This window comes from Anas acuta, chromosome 21 (genome assembly GCF_963932015.1).
Source record: "Anas acuta chromosome 21, bAnaAcu1.1, whole genome shotgun sequence".
NCBI lineage: Eukaryota > Metazoa > Chordata > Aves > Anseriformes > Anatidae > Anas > Anas acuta.
The window spans coordinates 6548161-6567695 of record NC_088999.1 but is presented as its reverse complement, the minus strand read 5'-3'; the positions used below and the strand labels follow the sequence as shown (position 1 = coordinate 6567695).

The 19535-nt window shown below is 63.5% G+C and overlaps 3 protein-coding genes and 1 long non-coding RNA gene across 6 annotated transcripts; 2 read left to right on the top strand and 2 right to left on the bottom strand.

Moving 5' to 3' along the window:
* Positions 1-4309: 4309 nt before the first annotated feature.
* Positions 4310-13693, bottom strand: LOC137843038 (uncharacterized). The gene is made up of 3 exons (XR_011089327.1): positions 13563-13693; positions 4941-5267; positions 4310-4834 (listed from the first exon to the last, which is right to left on the bottom strand). It is a non-coding gene; the product is annotated as an uncharacterized lncRNA (long non-coding RNA).
* On the top strand, positions 4548-6839 carry LOC137843037 (gap junction beta-3 protein-like). The gene is made up of 2 exons (XM_068657842.1): positions 4548-5305; positions 5750-6839. The coding sequence occupies exons 1-2, from the start codon at positions 4548-4550 to the stop codon at positions 5763-5765; spliced, it is 774 nt and encodes a 257-aa protein (XP_068513943.1). The 3' UTR covers positions 5766-6839.
* On the top strand, positions 8498-11527 carry GJA4 (gap junction protein alpha 4). Of its 3 annotated transcripts, none has more exons than XM_068657840.1 (2): positions 8498-8639; positions 9476-11527. In XM_068657840.1, the coding sequence occupies exon 2, from the start codon at positions 9497-9499 to the stop codon at positions 10523-10525; it is 1029 nt and encodes a 342-aa protein (XP_068513941.1). In that variant the 5' UTR covers positions 8498-8639; positions 9476-9496; the 3' UTR covers positions 10526-11527. The 3 variants fall into 3 exon arrangements, with proteins under 3 accessions (XP_068513941.1, XP_068513942.1, XP_068513940.1); XM_068657841.1 differs by having other exon boundaries at positions 8510-8631; XM_068657839.1 differs by lacking the exon at positions 8498-8639 and adding an exon at positions 8759-9026.
* Positions 13694-17033: 3340 nt separating the features above from the next.
* SMIM12 (small integral membrane protein 12) lies at positions 17034-18286 on the bottom strand. Its single transcript, XM_068657914.1, has one exon. The coding sequence runs from the start codon at positions 18001-18003 to the stop codon at positions 17722-17724; it is 282 nt and encodes a 93-aa protein (XP_068514015.1). The 5' UTR covers positions 18004-18286; the 3' UTR covers positions 17034-17721.
* Between the last annotated feature and the right edge of the window lie 1249 nt (positions 18287-19535).

Here is a 19535-nt window from a genome sequence, read left to right as displayed (position 1 = left end):
GGGAACCCTCCTGCAGGGACTAGGAGCAATCCTGCTGCTCAGACCATGGCAAAGCCTGGCCCCGGATGGGAGACTTGCTCACAGCAGGGCCGCCCAAATACCCGGCTGAGCGCTGCAAAACACGGGGTGTTTTCCTTCCCCACCCAAGTGCCGTGGGGGAAATCTGTCTGTGTCAAAAGGCGCTGAACTTTCTCACCGTGGCACATCACCAGCCAGGCTGGGAGCCCCGGGGCATGCAGCCCCTCCTGAAATACCCAAATTGCAGCCGAGGGGCTGCCGGGGTCTATGGGGTCTGGGGGAGGGAGGCAGGGGCTGCCCCAGGAAGGCACCAGACCTGCTGGGTGGCTCTCAGCTCCTTCTTCTTCCGTCTCTCAGGCCACAGCCCCCAAATTCCTGCCCCGGCTTGTGGCTCGCTACAAAATAGCTCAAATTCCTGATCCTGCCGATAGGTGCCCAGGGCTGGGTGGGTTCCTGACTGCTCCAGGAAATGTGGGGAAATGAGTGCCTGCGGCTGCCCCTCTGGGCTGTGCGCCCCCAGACTCCCACCTAGCACCCCAGTGCCATTTCCCCTCTGCCTTTGGGAGAAGAGGGAAAATAAAGGAAGGGCTCAGGGCTGCAGATTTGGCACAGGGACTGCAGGCAGGTGCCGTGGTGCTGCGGCTGTGCAGGTGCAGGAGTGAGCCGACAGGACAGGGAGAGGTGCCCTGGAACCCCAGTGGGGTTTTCTTGGGGTTCCCTGGCCTCCTGCTCCCCACCATGTCCCCAGCCTGCCCTCCTCCTCCAGCTTTGTTTGACCTCCTGGTGCAAAAAATATGCTGCAGGGCTCCGGCATCTCAGGGAGCAGCTCCTTATCTGCCACGAGTGCCCTGAGCAAACCTCTCAGAGCATCAAGCACCCGCGGGGCTCCATCGCCACAGGGTGCTCAGCCTGGGGAGTGCCAAAGGAGCCTCGGATGCCAGCAGGAGCCTCGGGCCAGCCACAAGGCCAGGTAAAAGGCAGGTGAGCAGAAACACATTCCTGCCCGTGCCACCACATTCCTGCCCAGGCCACATTAGCAGAGATGTGAAATGGGGCTGCTCAGCAGGGAGAGGTGCAGTGGGGACACTTGGTGGCACTTGGCTGCCTGGAAATGGGGGTCTGGCCTCCTAGGAGCCCCCCAGTGCTCAGTTCCCCTTAGGGTCATGTCCCAGATCCCCGAAGGATGGGACGGGTTGTGGTCAGCAGCGCAGGGTCTCTCTCTGCAGCCGGTCGCCGCCCTCGGGTTTGTGCCAGCCTTTGGGAAAGGTCCCGGCCGGCAGCGCTTGGAGCAGGGCGGTGGCCGTAGGATGCCGTAGGTGGGAGATACCAATGTTCTCAGTATTAGTAAGGCAAAAGCGTTTTAAAAATAGGTTAGAGTTGCATAATTTGTGATTCTTAGCAACCGCTGCTGTTGCCCCACTCGCAGCGGGTGCGGCTGGGGCCAGGATACGGTGAGAGCCCAGTGCTGGCTCCCAGCCCCCTGCTCAATGTGGGACTGCTGTGGGTTCGCTGTGCTCAGAGCCCCCAGGGAAGGGGCATCGCCTGGAAGGAGCCACGGGTGTCACCGGGGGAGGAATCACTCTCTCTGCAGGATTTGACCTGCCTTTGTTGTTCAACCTGAGCGTGTGTGTGCATGTGCGCAGACAATCAGCTCCGCGGAGCTGTTTGCCAGACTCACCCAGGTGCTAGGAGCAGAACAACTCACCCGTCTCCTCCTGACACACACGCTCAGCGCTGCGGACGAGACCCGAGCACGCAGGGAGGCTGCAGAACACGCAACCAGGAAAGGGTTTCCCCGCTCCAAAAGGAAGTCCTGCTCCCTCTGGCCACGTACCTGCAGGGCAGGTACCTCTACCATAGCCGGGGAGGAGGTTTTGGGGGGACGTGAACCTATCCATGCTAAGGGAGTGCAGGTGGGAGGTGTGTTACAGCCGTGGCTGGGGATGCGGTGATGTGGTGGCTCAAGATGGGGACTCTGAGCCATGCCAAGACCCCACAAGCGGTGCTGAGGACCCTGCCCCACGGGGCTGTGCATGGTGCTGCACCCACAGCTGAACACATGCACCCAGGGGAGCGATGCAAGGGGGCACGGCACCCTACGGAGCAGCAAAGGCCACCCCATCCCTGCTTCTCCATCCTGCCCCCTACCCTGGGGACCGAAAGATGCAGAGCCCCTCTCCGATGCATTCACACCCCAAGCAGAAGCCAGGCACTTTCGGGCCCAACGCCCTGCACCCACGCGGGGCAGCACCCGTCGGTGACGCAGCGGGCAGGCACGCAGCGGCGCTGGGTGCTGCCGAGGGAGCCGGGCTCTGGGGGAGGCAAACCAGCACGTCGGGCAGAGCCCAGCACACCTGGAGAGCAGCCCCTGCTCCTCCTGGCCTCCAGCCAGCGCCGGCCGAGCCGTGGGGCTTGCACAACGCTCAGCACCACGCCCCGCGGGGCTCAGCTCCCAGCCCTTTCCCTCCTGCCCCTTGCTGCGGACCCATGGCTGGAGCTGGCACCGGGCTGAGCCGGGAAGGTCGGTGCTGGGTGGGTGGGTGCTGGGTGGGTGGGTACCGGGCGGTGTCACCCATGGAGCCCCAGGAAATTGGGGAATTTGCAGGTGGACATCCGAGGGGGCTGGCGACGGGGCTCTGGTCCTCGTGGGGTGTGCAGGGGTGACGGGCTCCAGCCTGCGCTCGGCAGCTTTTGGGTGCGGAGGGGAAAGTGGCAGCTCCCTGCTCCTGGTCTTACAGCTGATGTGGAGGAAGGGCTGGGCTTGCCCCCACCCCGGTGGTGTGTGCTGCTGGGGGTGGAGGCTCTGCGGGGCTCAGACGTGGTGCTGAGGTGTGCAGGGATGAGCAGAAGCGCTGCCCTGCTGCAGGACCCCCGGCACAGCACCGTGCACCCCAGGCCGTGCTCCTCGGGGCATCCCAGCACCAGCAGCACAGGTTGGCCACGCACACCCTCAGGGCTGGGCTCTCGGCAGCCCCACGGGTTCCAGGCAGCACTCGAGGCTCTGATCCTTCCCCACAGCCCCGGGACACCGTGCCATGCTGTGCAGCCCTGCCTGGATGTAAGAGAGCAGCGAGGGGACCCCAAACACCCGGCTGTGATCGCGCCACCAGCCATGCCCCGAGCTGGGCAGTTCCTGACCCCCAGCCCCCGGTAAGCGGGGAAGGAGCCGGATTCTCTTGCAGGTACGTCTCGGAGGGTGCTGGGTTGGCAAGGGCAGCGCTTCTTTGGGGTGTGGAGTGTGGAAATGTTGGGGAGGTGATACTGGGAAGCGTCTCCACTGGAGCCATGGCTCCTGCAGGGCTGGGCTCGCCCCTGTGCCAGCCACGCAGGCAGCAGCTGTTGCCAATCCTTGGGGGGCTACCGTTGCTCGCAGCAGTGGGGCTGACCCCAGTAGGGCTGGCAGGGGACTTGGGGCAGCCCCAGGCTCTGCCATGGAGCCATTTCAACCAGCACAGAGCCTCAGGGCTGCTGGCAGTGCCATCAGGCCCCTGCCTGTCCCAGGAGCGGGGTGATAGCTGGGGTGACAGCCGGGCTGACGTATGTAGGCTCTCGCTTTCAGCAGCTTTGCTCCCTCCCAGGCTTGGGTTCCCCTGCACATCGCCTACGAGAAGAAAACTCGCGTGTCCTGCCGTCCCCAGCTCTGCTGCAGCTGCTTCCCCTTGGGGCTCTCAGCTTTAGCATGGCGCAGCAGCCGTTTAGCCCAATTCCCCCAGGTGGAAACTGGCCTGAGTGGGGCTGAGATCGGCAGGGTCAGAGCCTGACATCCCCTTGGGAAGGGCTGTGCCTCCCTGCTGTGCCCCGTGGGGAGTCCTGACAGCTCAGCCCCTCTCCTGCCAGGGAGCTTCCCCCGCTAAGTGACTAATGGCACCCGTGGGGCTCCCCGAAGCCTCCCCTCCTTCATACCAGGGCTCTGATGTGTCTCAGGCACACGCAGCGACGTGCCCTGGGTGATCACCCACATCACTCGGTGTCTGGGTGTCCCGCAGCCAGGACAGGGGCTGGCAAGGCTCTGCAGGGCTGGTGCAGTGAAGGAGGTTGTGGATGGGGGTTGGAAATGCACAGCAGGGTCCCCTCCTGCCCCCATCCCGAGGGATCTGCCAGCTCACGGGGCTGCTTTCTGCTTAAGGCTTTATTCCACTGAAACACCCAGCACCACACACAGCCCCGTCATCCTCCCAGGGCACGGCCTCTCCTTATTTATCCTGGCCCATTCCAGGGGATTTTGTTGCCAATTTATACCAACACACGCAATCGGGGTCAGCGGGTGGCAGGGACTTTACCAGGCTGAGCGTTTCTTACGGCAAAGCCTCTATCGGAGGAAAATGCGGAGAGCTTGAGTCACATCTGAGCATCACCATGACACCGTGGGGTCGGCCACGAGTACACGAGTGGGGTCGTGCCCCGTCCCCAGTAGCAGATGGGGGAGAATTTGGGAGGTCAGTGGGGTTACGAGGGTCTGGGCCCTGCTGCGTCCTCCAGCTGCTCTTTCTCCAGGTTCCTGACCCTGGCTGCCGCCAGCGCCGGTCCCCATGGATTGGAAAACGCTGCAGGCGCTGCTCAGCGGGGTCAACAAGTACTCCACGGCCTTTGGCCGCATCTGGCTCTCTGTGGTCTTCGTCTTCCGCGTGCTGGTCTATGTGGTGGCGGCCGAGCGTGTCTGGGGGGACGAGCAGAAGGACTTTGACTGCAACACGCGGCAGCCCGGCTGCACCAACGTCTGCTACGACCACTTCTTCCCCATCTCCCACATCCGCCTGTGGGCCCTGCAGCTCATCTTCGTCACTTGTCCCTCCCTGCTGGTCATCATGCACGTGGCCTACCGGGAGGACCGGGAGAAGAAGAACCGGGAGAAGAACGGGGAGAACTGCCCCAAGCTTTACAGCAACACGGGCAAGAAGCACGGCGGGCTGTGGTGGACCTACCTGCTGAGCCTCTTCTTCAAGCTCGTCATAGAGATCCTCTTCCTCTACCTCCTGCACAAGATGTGGGACAGCTTCGACCTGCCACGGCTGGTCAAGTGCTCCAACCTGGAGCCCTGCCCCAATACCGTGGACTGCTACATTGCTCGGCCCACAGAGAAGAGAGTCTTCACCTATTTCATGGTCGGGGCCTCCTCCATCTGCATCGTCCTCACCGTCTGTGAGATCTTCTACCTCATCTTCAAGCGGGTCGTGCAGAGGGTGAAAAAGTGGAAGAAGGCCACCAAGCGCTCCGTCAGCTACAGCAAGGCCTCCACCTGCCAGTGCCACCTCAAGATGGAGGAGAAGGAAAACAAGGCCCAGAATAGGTGTGTGGCGGCCCTGCGGGCCTCGGCTCCCAACCTGACCTCCATCTGAGGGGGTCGTGGAAGGGGAAGAGGGAGGGAGAAGTGTCCTGATGTCTGCCGGGGGTGACGGGCGGCCACCAGCAATGCCACCACCAGACTTTTCATCTTGGTGGCTCTGTAGGGGAGGGTGGCACGTCCATGGGATCTCTCCTGCTCAGTGGCCCCATGGGAACAGGACTGGTGTGAGGCCATTGGGGGCACAGGGCAGGGACCCAGATGGGCGCAGGAGGAGCTGGGACACGCAGTGACACGGGCAGTGGATGAGGGTGTCCCTGTCACCCACTGGACAGGACAGACACCACCGGGACTCATGACCATAGATGTCCCAGCAGCGAGGGCATGCATGGTGGTGGCCGGGTGCCTGCTGCCCTTGGGCACACCTGAGAGTGTCTGTTTTTTCCACAGAGGAGAGGAGCTCTGATCTCCCCTGCCCCAGCCAGCTCGCCTTCCCTTGGACCATGAGTTTTTCAAGCCTACACATTTCCCAAACCCTGGAGATTTGACCCTTTTTGAAAAATGACTGACCCCAAGAAGGTTCCCCAAGAGAGGAGCATGGGGTGCCGAGAAGATGCAGGTAAGGTGAGGGCAGCCCCTGAGCTCTGCTGGCTGCACACAGCTGTGATGCAGGGCTCGGACACCACGCTGACACATGGACACGGGCCATGAGCTCCAAAAAACAGCCCCCAAGCTGTCCCCAGTGGGGACGAAGCCTTTGCACTGGGAGGACACAGGAGACTGGGGCCAGCAGCGGGGAGCAGCCGGGGGCTCCCATGTCCAAGAGCTTCTCTCGGGTCCTCCCGTGGTGACAGTCCTGGCTTGCTGTGCCTCGCATACACACAATCCCAAGAGCTGTTCCATCCATCTTCCTTTTGTTTTTTGTACCAAGAAACCAAGAAAACCCTGGGCTCAGCTCCACGGCCAGAGCCTGCATCCTCCAGCAGCAGTAGGGCTGCCCCCGCTCGCTGCCTCCTTCGTGCTGCCGGTGTGAAGCTGCGAGCCTTGCTGTGAGCTCTCGGCGCACCCGAAGAAATCCCCGACGGGCAGGGCTCCGGGCTGCTGCCAACTGCTCATTCGGCCCCGTTTGCCTTTACCGGGGTAGGAGCAGCTTCCCTCTGTCTGCTCATGCAAGAGCCCTGCTGACGTCCTGCCCAAGTGGCTTTTCTGGCTCTGCTGCTTCCCTCGGTGCCTTTGTACCCAGCCCTCGGCTCAATAGATGTGTCACTCCCGGCATTAGCTGTGTGAATCCAACGCTGTTTGTGGACATTGGGATCTGCTCTGCGTGCTGGAGGTTGCAGGGGGGGAGAGGTGAGGGCTGAAGAAATGGATTTGCAGAGGTTCCCCATGGTCAGGGCTGGTGGCCTGGTGGCCGCCTGCTCCCCCGGCTCCTCTTGTCACACCTCGTTACACTCAAATTCACCAGAACTGCATGCCGGCCCCCAAGGAAATCAAGGAGGGATCAGCATCAATTATTTACTAAACCTCGATAAATATTAAAATAAATAGCAATGATTTCTGCTTAATCTCTCCTTAAACAGCTCTGTGCGGAGGGGCTGCTGGCGTTTCTCAGCCCCAGCTCCACAAACGTCTTGTGGCGTGTGCCACCACGGCTGGGGCTCGTGCTGGTGGCAGGGTGACGTGTCCCTGTGCTGGGACACGGGGCAAGTGCCCCCAGCACAGGCGGCTCGGTGCTGTGTCACTTTTGGCACCCGCGGTGCCAGCCTTGGGCACGGGGTGCCCAGCACCGGAGGATGGGTGCTCCGGGAGGATGGATGGTGTGGGGTGTGTGACTGGGAGGCACAGGAACCAGTTGTGGGATCTGTTTTGGGGCATCCTCCCTGCGGCTGGCGTGGCTGAAGCACGTGCTGGGCACGGTCCTGCCGGTGGGTAAAGCAACGTGGGAGCCGGTGCACCCAGAGGTGGGGGCAGCTCCAATTCCTTGGTGGTTCTGGGGCAACCAGAGGGGATCATTTGGGGGCTGGCAGGGTGCGGAGCGTCCCCAGGGACAGGAGCCAAGCAGGGACACGTCATGGCAGGGGCGGTGGGAAGGGGTTAGCGGTAACCCTGGCGGGCTGGCTGGGCTTCAAAGCACCCCGGTGCCACGGGGCAGCACGTGGGTGTTACCCGAGGCAGGGCAATTATGTTCTATTAAACATAACGATGCTGTTCCGGCTCCACCGCCCTCTGCTCAGACCTGTCTGCAGGAGGAAATGCCACGTCCCGCAGCAGCTCCCTGGCCTAGTTTCCTCTGGCATTGCCCAAGCCCAAATCCTGCCACCTCCGGCTGGCCCCGTGCTGCCTGTGGTGACCACGCCAGCCCATCACCGCTGCTGCAGGGGCACAAATGGGGTCCCCAGACCCACAGGACATCAATCAGTGCATAAAATTCCAGCTTCCACTCGCTGCTTTCCTGAAGCAGAGGCTCCACACCAGCCCCACTCGGGTCCCCTTGCTCGGAACAAAATCCCCGCTGCCACCCCAGGGGCTCCCCAGCCACCCGCTGTCCCCATCCCCACACCGGTGCCACCACATCCCCCAGCTCCAGCCCCGCTCCACACCCTGGATGCCCCATCCCAAATCCTCCATCGAGCCCAACCTCTGCCTAAAACCCGTGCACCCTCCCTGGGTTTGCTCAGCACCAGGCAGGAGCTCGCTGAACCTCGGGGCTGGAGCTGCGGCGTGGCTCCAGCACCACCCAGTGCCCACGCAGAGGACGGCCCCAGTGCCCCACGGAGCCAAATCCCTCGGACACGGCCCCCCCCCCGGACACCCCCTGGCTTTGAGCATCCCCAGGGGTCCCCTGGCCCCGCGCCCTGAGCCCTCCGCCGCCTCCCGGTGCTGCCCCCGGGGGATGCTCAGACCCCAGCCGGGCACAGGGCACTCGCCCTCCCCGCTCCCCCCCCCAGGATTTTGGGGGCACAACGGGGCTGGGGACACCCTGGCACGGCCGATCCCACCGCCCACCTCTCCCCCTACCCCCGCTGAAACAGCCGGACCCCCGCTTTGCCCCCCTCAGGTTTTGGCTCCCCACGACCACGGGGGGGTTTTTCGCTCCCCCCCCAACCTCTCTCCCCCCTGAAGCCCCCCAGGGAGGTGCTGGCGGTCCCCCCCCCCATAACTCCTGCTCCCCCGGCCCGGCCCCGCTGCCCACACCTGCGGCTCTGCGCTAAGCCCCGGCCCCCGGTTTCCTGCCCGTGCTCCTCCTCCGGCTCCCCCCGGTCCCCCCCCGGCCCTACACGGCCACAACCGCCCGGTCCCGGGACAGGCGGGACGAGCGCGGAGCTGCGAGGGTGAGCGGGTGGGTGCCTGGGGGGTACGTGGGTGAGCGGCCCCCCCCGAGCCCCCGGCCCCCTCCCCGGGCGCTGCACCCTATTTAGGGTCACCCTTCCCTTCCCACCCGCTCCCTGCTTTGGGGTCTGGGGTCACCCCCTCTTTGCTTGCAGCCCCTTTTCTGCTTGGCTTCCCCCGGTGCCGCCCGGGGGGATGTCCCTTTAACTGCCCAGCTGGCACCTCTGGGTGCTTAATTGGCAGGGGTTAATTAGGAGTCAGCGCTGGGGCCTCTTCCTCTCCCCCAGCTGGGCTGTAGGGCTGGGCTCCTGTGGGGCGATGCGGGACGGGCTGGCTGGTGGCCGGGGGTGACACTGGGACAACCGGGGGTCCCAGAGCGGGGTCAGGTCTGTGCACGGTGAGTGGCTTTGGGGTGCTCGGGCTGGTGGGTATGGGGGGAGCGATTTGGGGCTGGGGTGCATCGCCCCATAGAAAGGGAGCTGGCTGGGGGGTGTTCCCTAGGTTTGGGGGGCAGCCCCCTGGGTGGTGGGGTGGCTGCTGTACCCCAGGGGTTTGTGTTCCTGACCCTATGGCTGTGCTGCTTGCTGCCTTTTAGTGGAAGGCTGTAGGGCAGGGGGATTTGGGCCCCTCCTGGGAGGAGAAATCCTGCTGGGCTCCTCCTTGTGGTGTGCCCCATGTGGGATGCTCTGTAGTGGGCTGGCCGGGACACTGAGGAGTGGCTGTGTCCCAGGATCCCAAGAAAGATTTGGGTTTGTGCAGCCTGAGCTGCCCAGTGTGAAAAAAGGGATTTTTAACTTTTTTTTTTTTTTTTTTTTTTCTCCCCCCTCCTGTCCATTCTTCTGCCAGAAGCACGAGGTTCCCTAGAAGATGGGTGACTGGGGGTTCCTGGAGAAGCTGCTGGACCAAGTCCAGGAGCACTCGACGGTGATCGGGAAGATCTGGCTCACCGTGCTCTTCATCTTCCGCATCCTCATTCTGGGCTTGGCCGGCGAGTCCGTGTGGGGGGACGAGCAGTCGGATTTCGTGTGTAACACCAAGCAGCCCGGCTGCACCAACGTCTGCTACGACAAAGCCTTCCCCATCTCCCACATCCGCTACTGGGTGCTCCAGTTCCTCTTCGTCAGCACCCCGACCCTCATCTACCTCGGCCACGTCGTTTACCTGTCCCGAAAGGAGGAGAAGCTGAAGCAGCAGGAGAGTGAGCTGCGGGCAATCCACAGCAAGGACCCAAAAATCGAGCAGGCTCTGGCAGCCGTGGAGAAGAAGATGTCCAAGATCTACGTGACCGAGGACGGGCGGCTCAAGATCCAAGGGGCGCTGATGTGGACGTACATCGTCAGTGTCATCTGCAAGAGCATTTTCGAGGCTGGCTTCCTTGTGGGGCAGTGGTACCTCTACGGCTTCTCCATGGTGCCCCGTTACGTGTGCAAGAGGGACCCCTGCCCGCACCAGGTCGACTGCTTCATCTCCCGCCCCACCGAGAAGAGCATCTTCATCATCTTCATGCTGGTGATGGGCCTGGTCTCCTTGGTCCTCAACCTCCTGGAGCTCTTCCACCTGTGCTGCAAGCACCTCTTCAGCACCATCAAGAAGGTTTCGGCGCCGGCCAGCCCCAGCCGGGACACCTTTGCCGACGACCTGGTGTCGGGTCCGTACCCACCCAAGCACTACCCATTCCTGCCCATGGCCGACAGCCACACGCCGCCCTTCCAGGCTTACAACAAGCTCTCCAGCGAGCAGAACTGGGCCAACTTCCACAACGAGGAGAACCTGGCTCTCGGCGGCCCCAGGCCCCTCTCGGACCCCTACGTCCCCAAAGTTCCCGAAGCTCCAGCCCTGGAGGAGAAGCTGTGCAGCCGGCCCGGGAGCTCAGCCTCCAAAAAGCAGTATGTGTAGTGCCGGGCTGGCCCCGGTGGGCTGGGGACCACCCGTGGTCCCCCAGCTGAGCCCTGCTCCGGAGGATGTGGCTGCCCACATTTTGGGACCTGATGCTCACAAACTCAGCCGGGTGCTCCCCGGCCCCGGAGCAGAGCCTCTGCTCTCTGTTTTCCCCATGTAGGCTGCGAGGAAGGAAACCACGCGGAAATTTCGGGCTGTGCTGGGACGGCGCGTCCCGGGTGGAGGGGCCAGCTCCTGCCGTGGGAAAGGGAGCAAATCCCTGGGGATGGGATGAGATGGGGGCCACGGACTGTCCCCAGGGCTGTTCCTTGGGGTCTCCTGCCCATAAAAACTGCCCCGTGGGACTCGACGGACCCCCTGCCAGTGCGGGAGTGAGCGCACAGCCGTGGGAAGCCGCTCGTGCTGGCCGTCAGCCGTGTCCGCTTCCTGTGACCCCTGGCAGAAATCTGGAGCTGCCAGTGCCTTGTGGGGGGGTTTTGCTGCAGGAGCTGCCCCCGTCCCCATGGACCTTGGTGGGATTAACCCCGTGCAGCTCCCTGTTTTCACCCTGTGCACCCCAGGAGCGTGAACCCCCCCCCGTGTCCTGTCCCCGGACCCTTTCCCACGTGATGTCTCTAAGTTATTTTTAACCCGCTGGCCCCAGCGTGGAGCTTTCTGCCTTACGGGTGCCGGGGAGCCGCGTCCAGCCCGGTGGAACTGGGGGAGGAATAATTAGCCTGGCAGTCGCTGCTTTGGGGGGGTTCCTGTTTTAATTACTTTGCACTAGTCATCTCCTGCTGTGGGCTGGTGGGGGCAGAGGGACTGAGCGCTTGTCCCGGCTCTCCCAGCCTGACAAAGCTGTGACACGAGCAGGTGCTGTGGGCTCCTGCCCCTCCTGGTGCTCAGGACTAGGATGTGAGCGCAGGACGTGGGCATCGCTCCTCTGTTCTCTTTCCTTTTTTCCCCCCCTGCCCGGCTCGGAGTGTTGCGTTTTGCTGAATAAAGTCGGATGAATGAAAACCTGGAGAGTGCTGTGCCTGTGCTTGGTGGCTGGGGCAGGGATGCTGCTGTCCCCAGGGTAACGGGATGGGGGTGAGGATGTGCCAGGTGAGCTCTGCTGATTGCTCATCACTGAGAGCCAAAACCTCCCTGCTACATCACCCTGAGCCTCTGTGTGGTTTATCACGGGGCAGTTCAGGTTCTGGGTGAAGCAGAAGGGTTTTGGGTGGCCCAATGCGGAGCTTAACCCCATAGCAAAGGCCTCTCGCCCCCCTGCCCCAGCTCTGCTGCAGATAAACCTCGCTGAGGCTGCGGGGCTGCTGAATAATAGGTGGAAATGAGCTGCAGATAAAGGCACGCAACGTGTGCTGGGGCTGTGTTTAGTTTCCCTGGCCAAGTAAGCCCAGGGCAGAGCCTGCTTTCTGCTGAGGGCCTCTTCAGAGAGGGTGGGACGGACTAAAAATACCCTGGAGTAAATGAAATATGGGTGATACGGGGAGATATCGCTGCCATCGGCCACCAGAGGAAGCGGAGAGGGAGGCACCCTGCCCCGCTGTGCCCAAGCCTCTCCCTGGCTTCCCACCCTACACTGGGATGGGGGCACAACCCCAGAGGGTGCCAAAACCCCAGCCTTGGGGTGCCAAAATCCTAGGCATGCTTCTCCCTGCACCCTCCATCCCGACACCAGGGCAGACCCCCAAATGGGGACCTTCCCACGTGGGGACCCCCTGGGCTGGCTCCCACCAGGCATCAGCAGAGCCACGAAACCCCGCAGCTCCCCGTGCTCAGCGGGGAGGAAATGCCAGTGTGAAAGGTAACGGCGCAGCCGTGCTGCAGCCCCGCAGCCTGTTTACCCGCTGGGCAGCCTCTGTTTTCTCCCCTCGCCTGTCCCAGGCTGATATTTTTGTTGGCACTGGGAGCGCAGCTCGCTTTTCCAAACAACCCCGCAAGGTGGAAAACAAGACGGCCGCGAGCCCCCTTGCCTGGAGGCAGCAGCCAGCAGGGCAGCTCGTGCCTGGCCATGGGGGCTGCAACAACACGGCCCCGCACGCCGCTATTGTTCCCGTGTTGGGACGGGAGCAGCCGCGGTGACCCCGCGCCGCCGGGACCTGCCCTCGGCGCACGCCAACAACAACAGCCAGGGCTCACCTGCACCACGAGGCCGGGGCGGCCACGGGGCCAGTGTAGGCACGAGACCCCCCCGAAGGTGGGCAGGCGGCCCTAAGGCAAATAAAAGTTTGGAGCTGATAAGAGCGCTGGCTGGCCCGGAGGAGCCCTTTCGCAGAGCCCGGGGACAGATAGCGGCGGGACGGACGCGAGCGGCCTTTCTCACACCTCCGCGCTGCCTCCTGAGTAAACAGGCTCCTCCGGTCCCTTTCTGGGAACTGCACTCGCTGGCCCAAAGCCCGGCCCCGTGCCATGGGGCTGAGCCCTGCAGGGGTGAGGGCAGGTGGGGGGCAGTGGGTGAGCAGCTCCCCATGGGCACCCCTGGTGTGGCCGCTTTTTTAGGGTGCTCACACCCAGCACCTCCCCTGGGGCTGCTGCCACTAGGATGGGTGTTGGTTTCTCCAAGCTGCCTTTGTACCCCCACCTAGGAGCTTGGGGGTTATCCGAATCTGAGGCTGGAGGGATTTTCAGAAGAGCAAACCCAAAAACTAACAGAGGGAGACCTGCCCGTGCCGTGCCCGACGTGCACGCTTTGCTCCATGGGCGCAGGCAGCAGCGTGGGGCTGTTTCTGCACACACTGAAAGAAAAGCGAGTGCCCAGAGAGTGATGTGAGGTGCTCAAGGGCAGGAGACAAAGGGAGAAGGGACTGGCAGCGGGACGTGCACCTGAACTGACCTCCAACAACCTGAAGCTTGGGGTGCACAGACATGGGTACCCCTTGGGCACGTGGCCACGCACCTCCCAGTGCTGCGCTGACAGGTTTTGGGTGGCCACTCAGAGCACCTCCTAATCCAGGAATAATTTAGGGGCAGCTTTCCAGCTCTGGGGACCCCAGTTCCTGCTGGGGCCACTGCTCCAATGCCAGCCCCAGCCCCCAAAACACCGTACCTGTGACAGCCCCAGGACCACGGGTTTGCAGGGAGCGTCCTGCCCTCTGCTTGGGGCCAGGCTGGGTTTCCCCGCACAGCCCAGCTCCGGACTGGGGAGAGGAGCAGTGTGAGGGCTGCCGCAGCACGTCCCGCTGCAAGGATCTGCCTGAGGAGCTGGCTGAGCACCAAGGAGTTTATTTTTAAGCTTTCCCAGCATAGAGAAAAGATCAAGCTTCTAAATCCGACTTGCTCACAGGAAGAGCGGCGGCGGCGGGAGCAAAATTGCAGCTGGGAAGGGAGGAAGGGCAGAGGCTGGGCAAGGTGATGCCAACTGGGACTACAGCACAGCACCCCCAGCCCATGGGGACCCGGAGATGGTCAGGGCAGGAGCAGTCGGGCCTCGGGGGTGCTCAGTGGGGGCTCAGCTCAGCTCAGCTCAGCTGGGAGCACCCTCCTGAAGCACCCCGGAGCCCCAGCGCCCACCATGGAGGCAGCACCAAAGCCGGGCACCATCCTGCCCTTGTCGGCCCCGCCACCAACAATGCACAATGAAAGCAAAGCAGCCCCCAGACCCACTCCCTTCCTTCCCCTGGCGCGGGGCTAAATTTAGCCCTCCACGCATGGGCACGGCAGACAATGCGGCCCCCTCGCCCCGTGTGAGAACCGCGGGCGAGAGGAAATGCATTCGACAGCCCCGGCGAGTTCAGGCATCCTGACATTGTCCCTTCCCTCTGGCCACCTCCTGGTGCTCAAACAGCAGCACCAGCACGGCTGGCAGCACCCAGACCCCATGCCCACCCCGGGATGGGGTCTGGGATCCAGCCCCGAGCTGTGGGCACACAAAGAGGTGACAGCAAACGGGACGTGTCCACCGGAGCTGTCCCAGGCCAGGGCTCTGGGGAGGCAGCTTGATTTAAACCAGAGCTGCGCCTCTCAAAAAGCACTTCAGAGCTTTTGATGGCTGTAAGAAAAGAGCCGGCAGTGGCGATTTGTGGGACCGTGGGCCCTGCAGCGAGCTGGGATGCTGGGAAAGGACAAAAACAGAGCCTGGGAACACAGCCTGGGCTTACTGGGACAGAGAGCAGTGATCCCCAGGGGCTGCGGGGACACGACGGGGAGGGACAAGCCATTTGCTAGCCAATGCCCCTGGGGAGAGCACACCTCTGAATCTCGGGGCTGCCGGCACGTACCGGGTGCCCTGGGGTGACAGTGCTGCTCCAAGATGGGACACAGCAGTGAGAGTCCCTGGGGGCCCCCACTCGTCCTGTCTCATCCCACAAAGCCACACGGCTCACTCAGGGCCTTGCTGGACGGGGAGCGAGGTGCTGAGCACCCCCCGTGCCACCGCACGGTCACGGCATCCCCAGCCCTGTGCAGCTGGCGCATCCCTGAGCTGATCTAAGCGGACATCCGCTGAGGCTGCCCAGGTGTTGAGCCGTGCCGAGCAGCTGGGGGGGGGGTGCTCTGGGGTCCCCATTCTCCCCCCTCTGCCTGCACACACAGCAGCTGGTGGGCTGGGGAGCAGCGTGGGGAGGGCAGGAGAGCTGCCCGGCTCCCCGTCTGCATCCTGCCTCCGGAAAACACAACCTGCTCCTTGCTGGACCCCCGGGAGCAAACACAGCCCTGGCCGAGGCAGGGGCTCAGCTACTCTCGGAGCTGATGGGGAGGAAAATGTGGACCAGGCGGGGACAGGGAGCCCCAAACCAGCCGGTGCCATTCCTGCCGGGTACGTGGTATCCTGGCAGCTGCTGGCTATTTTGGCGGTGGTATTTTGACAGCCAGGCTGCTGCCACACAACTCCCTGAATTCAGACTCCTGACAGCACAGCATCCTCCCGCAAAGCTCCAGCCCCTGGTCCACAGCAGCGCCTTGCACGTGAGCGGCTGTGCACGAGCTCCCGTGGCCAACTTTTGCCATAATGGTTTATTCAACAACGCTTCCTCTCGCTCCTAGAGAGCCCCTGTGTCTGCCTGCCCCGTCCCTCGGTGCTCGCCGGCTCCTATTCTTGTCCAGCGAGCGCTTCCCGGGCAGCACATTGTTGGGATTCAATGGGAGGAAGGGTGGGTGTGCGGTACCGAGAATTTAGGAGAGCTGGGGCACCTTCCCAAACCACGGCTGCTCTCGGGGAAGCCCCAGCACCTAAGGGGAGGCTTTGGCTCGTCCCCCACTGCAGAAACCAGCTGGAAATGTGGAAGCACTGGCAAGGCGGCACGGTGGGCGCAGGGAGCAGCAGAGATTGGGGCTGCCCAGCCGGGGTCCTCGGTACCTGCAGAGCTGCTGTTGGGGGGGCCCCGTCCTCTCCCAGCATTGTTTCAGCGAGCTGAGTGGGCTCGGGAAAGGAAATGGGCCAGCGAGGCCCCAACAAAGCTCGATTGTGCCCTGCGGAGCCGAGCCTGAGAACGGGCAGATCAATCAGCTATAAACAGCCGAGGGAGCCACGCTGGCGCGGGGTGAACAAAGGGATTTCGGAAGAAGTTTCCGAGCTGGTCCCAGCTGGGAGGGGGGCGAGGGGACCGTTCCCACCCCTGAGCACAGCAGGGACCAGCATCACCCCAGCAGGGCTGGGAAAGGCAGAAGCCAAGGGCTGCTGAGTGAAGGGATAGCGATGCATTTGAACCCCAGAACGGGGTGCAGCAGGGCACGGGGCAGGTTTGGGGCAGCCCTTTCGTTGCCCTAATTCCTCCTGCAATTTCTGGTCTGGGTAGCACCGAGCACTTGTCAACCAGGCAGCAGACACCCAGCTCCTCCCGGCTCTGCCTCAGCTCCCTCGCAAACAGCTCCGGCCACGAGTTCCTGGCGGCGAGCTCGGCCAGGGGGCAGCGAGCCAGCCCCGAGGAGAGCAGGTCCGGAGGTAAACAGCCGGGGAGCGCAGGCAGTAAAGCTGTCAGCGGGGCAGGCCGGAGCACGGCAAAACGCTGAACTGGCTGCTGACATCAGGGCTTTGCGCGAGACACAACAGATTTATCAGCCTTGGGAGGGGAAGGCCAGGCTGGGGCAGCGAGCGAGGCCTCGCTGCGGGACCAGGGAAAAAAACAAAGCCGGGAGAGAGCGATAACCCCAGCGAGGGCCCGGCACGGAGGGGCAGCACGGGGGTTTGGTGGCACCGTGCTGGGAAGGCTCCCGAGGCACAAGGGGACACCGCCAGCCCCGTGCTGGCTGCAGGTCCCCAGTGCTCGCTCCCCAGTACAGCACGTTCCTCCCCCTTGTCCCTCGGGCCCCCACCCAGCGCTGCCACCACCCTTCTGGTCTAGATAAGGAGGCTGAGGGGAAGCAGCGACGTGACCGGGGGAGCCAGGAGGGAGGCACAGCAGCAGCGTGGGCTGGTGTTTTGGTGCCCTCCCCTCCTTCCTGCTCACCACCCCTCCCTGGCTGTGCCAGGCACAACCCAGCTACAGCCAGGACATCTCTTTATAGAAGGGGGTTTTCTGAAAACACCAGGATCTGAGGCAGGTTTTTGGCCTGGTGGCGATGCAGAAAAAGACACAGAGGCCCAGGACTCACAGAAGTTTAATCTGGCTAAGTACAGGGCAAGGGAGCTCCTCGTCCTCTACACATCTGAGCTTCACGTCGGGTGCAGCGCCAGGACGCCCACCTCCCCTGGCCCCCTTTCCTGCTGCAAAGTCCTGCGGAGAAGAGCTCCCAGATCTCCTTCGATGCTCAGGCTCGTGGTGACAGCTCGGTGCCGCGGTCTCTAGCAAGCCAGTCTGGGTTCACAAAGAGCACGGAGAGCTGGAGGCAGGATGGCAGGCCCTCCTCGCCCCCCATAGTCCGCCCCCGACCCCAAGTCACTCAGGTCCAAGTCTCCTTCTGAGAGCAATTCCCTTCTGTTTTCATGCCCACGAAGAAACCGAACCGAAAGCGACGCGGGTGGAACCAGGCCAGGAGGGTTTCGTGCATCAGGGACCAGGCCAGGCCGAGGGCTGCGGGGCTCCACACCTCCAAAGCATCCCCCCCATCCCCGCAGGCGATGTGGGATGGGGGTCTGGCAGACCCCAAGCCCACCGAGGAGCCCAGGGAGGGTGAAATGCAGCGGTGGGGGCTGAAGTGCAGATGCAGGGGGGCCGGTGGAAGCCGTGCGGGTGACAGAGAAACCCGCCAAGCACCACACTTGAGGGACGCGTCCCCCATCCAGCTGGGGGTCCTGAGCGAGCCCCCCACGGTGGGGACGAACACCTCCATTAACTCTTCTCGGGTCGGTTCCTGTTGAGCACCGCCCGGGGGGCGAACTCCAGCTTGTCCTTGAGGCTCACCACCTTGGTGAGGTCCTGGCCGGCGATCTCCTGCAGCTTGCGGTCCTCGCGCCGCTCGGCGATGCTCTTCTCCTCATCCTCGGGGGGCGGCGGGGGGCGGCCGCGGAGGAGCCGCTCGAGGTGGTAACCCACGGCCCCCACCACGAAAGCCACCGGGAAGGTGACGGAGGGCGCGTGGGTGCGCAGGGCCGTCCACAGCACGGACCACATGGCGCCTGGCACCACGGACACGAAGCTCCCCACCGAAAACCCCCCAAAATAAACCCAAAACCACCACGGCACTGCCCCCCCCCACCCCACCCTACCCCCCTTTTTGGACACCACCTCCCGGGGGGCTCCCGTTTAGAACCGCACCGAGCCCCAACCGGACCCGATCGCGACCACCAACGACCACCGGGACCCCCCCAAACGGTGTCCCCCGGGGTCGGGGAACCGGGACCGGGGCCCCTCTCAGCAGGGCCCGGCCGCCGCCACCGCCCCTTCCGCTGCCGGAGGAGCGGGGCCCGGCGGGGCCGTGCTGCCCCCCGGCGGCCTCCCGGGGAGCCGCGGCTCTGGAGGAGCGGCCGGGGAGGGCCGGGGAGGGCCGGGGAGGGATGAGGGAAGGGTTCAGGGGTCGCCATGGCCGGCCCGTGAGGGGAGATGTGTTAAGGGAGGCTCGGGGGTAGCGCTGTGCTGGTCCCACAAGCTCAGGGGGATCTGCTCGTGCCTCAGACAGAGCCCGGCTCGCAGCCCGCAGACCCTAATCGAGACCCGCGGGCTGCTCTTCCACACTGTGGGCACCTCTCACACCCCACAGACACCTCTAGTAATCCACAAACCCCTCTCACACCCCACAGACCCCTCTCCCACTCCATGGACCCCCTCTCCTTCCCCACAGACCCCTCTCGCACCCTACAGACCCCTCTTGCACCCCACAAACCCCTCTCCCACCCCACAAACCCTTCTAGTAACCCACAAACCTCTCTCGCACCCTACAGACCCCTCTCGCACCCCATAGATCCCTCTTCTTCCCCACAGACCCCTCTCACACCTTACAGACCCCTCGCTTTCCCCACAGACCCCTCTCCCACCCCACAGACCATTCTGCCATTCCATGGACCCCTCTTCCACCCCACAGACCCCTGTCTCACCCCACAAACTGCTCTCCCACCCTATAGACCCCTCTCCCATTCCATGGACTCTTCTCCCACCTCACAGACCCCTCTCCCACCCTACAGACCCCTCTTGCACCCTATAGACCCCTCTCACACCCCACAGTCCCGTCTTGCACCCCACAGACCCCTCTCCCACCCCACAACCCCACCCCCCCACAGCCACCCCACAGCCACGACGGGCACACAGACGGGGTAAAGGCGAGCCGGGCACCAGCCACATCCCCGCGGGGAAGGTGGCCGCTGGCCCCGGAGTAACCAAAGTGGTTTTTTATTAATTCCGGCGGTTTTCTTACAATAAAAACGGAGCCACGTGTCACGGTCACTGTACAGTGCTGGCAGGGCCGGGGGGAGGCTCGGGGGGGCTCGGGGGCGTCCCTTTGCAGGCACATCGCTAAAAGCTACGGCGTGGAGGGTTGAGGGGGGCTCCGTCCCGGGGTAGACCCCCCCCTTTTTGTCACCAGCGTGTCCCTTGCAAGCTGCAGCCTGGCTTCTACCGCCCTTGATGTGGCTTCTGTGTCCCCTGTCCCCCCCCCACAGTAAGTGACACCCGGGGCTTTAGCACCGTCTTCCCCCCAGGGTACAAAGCAG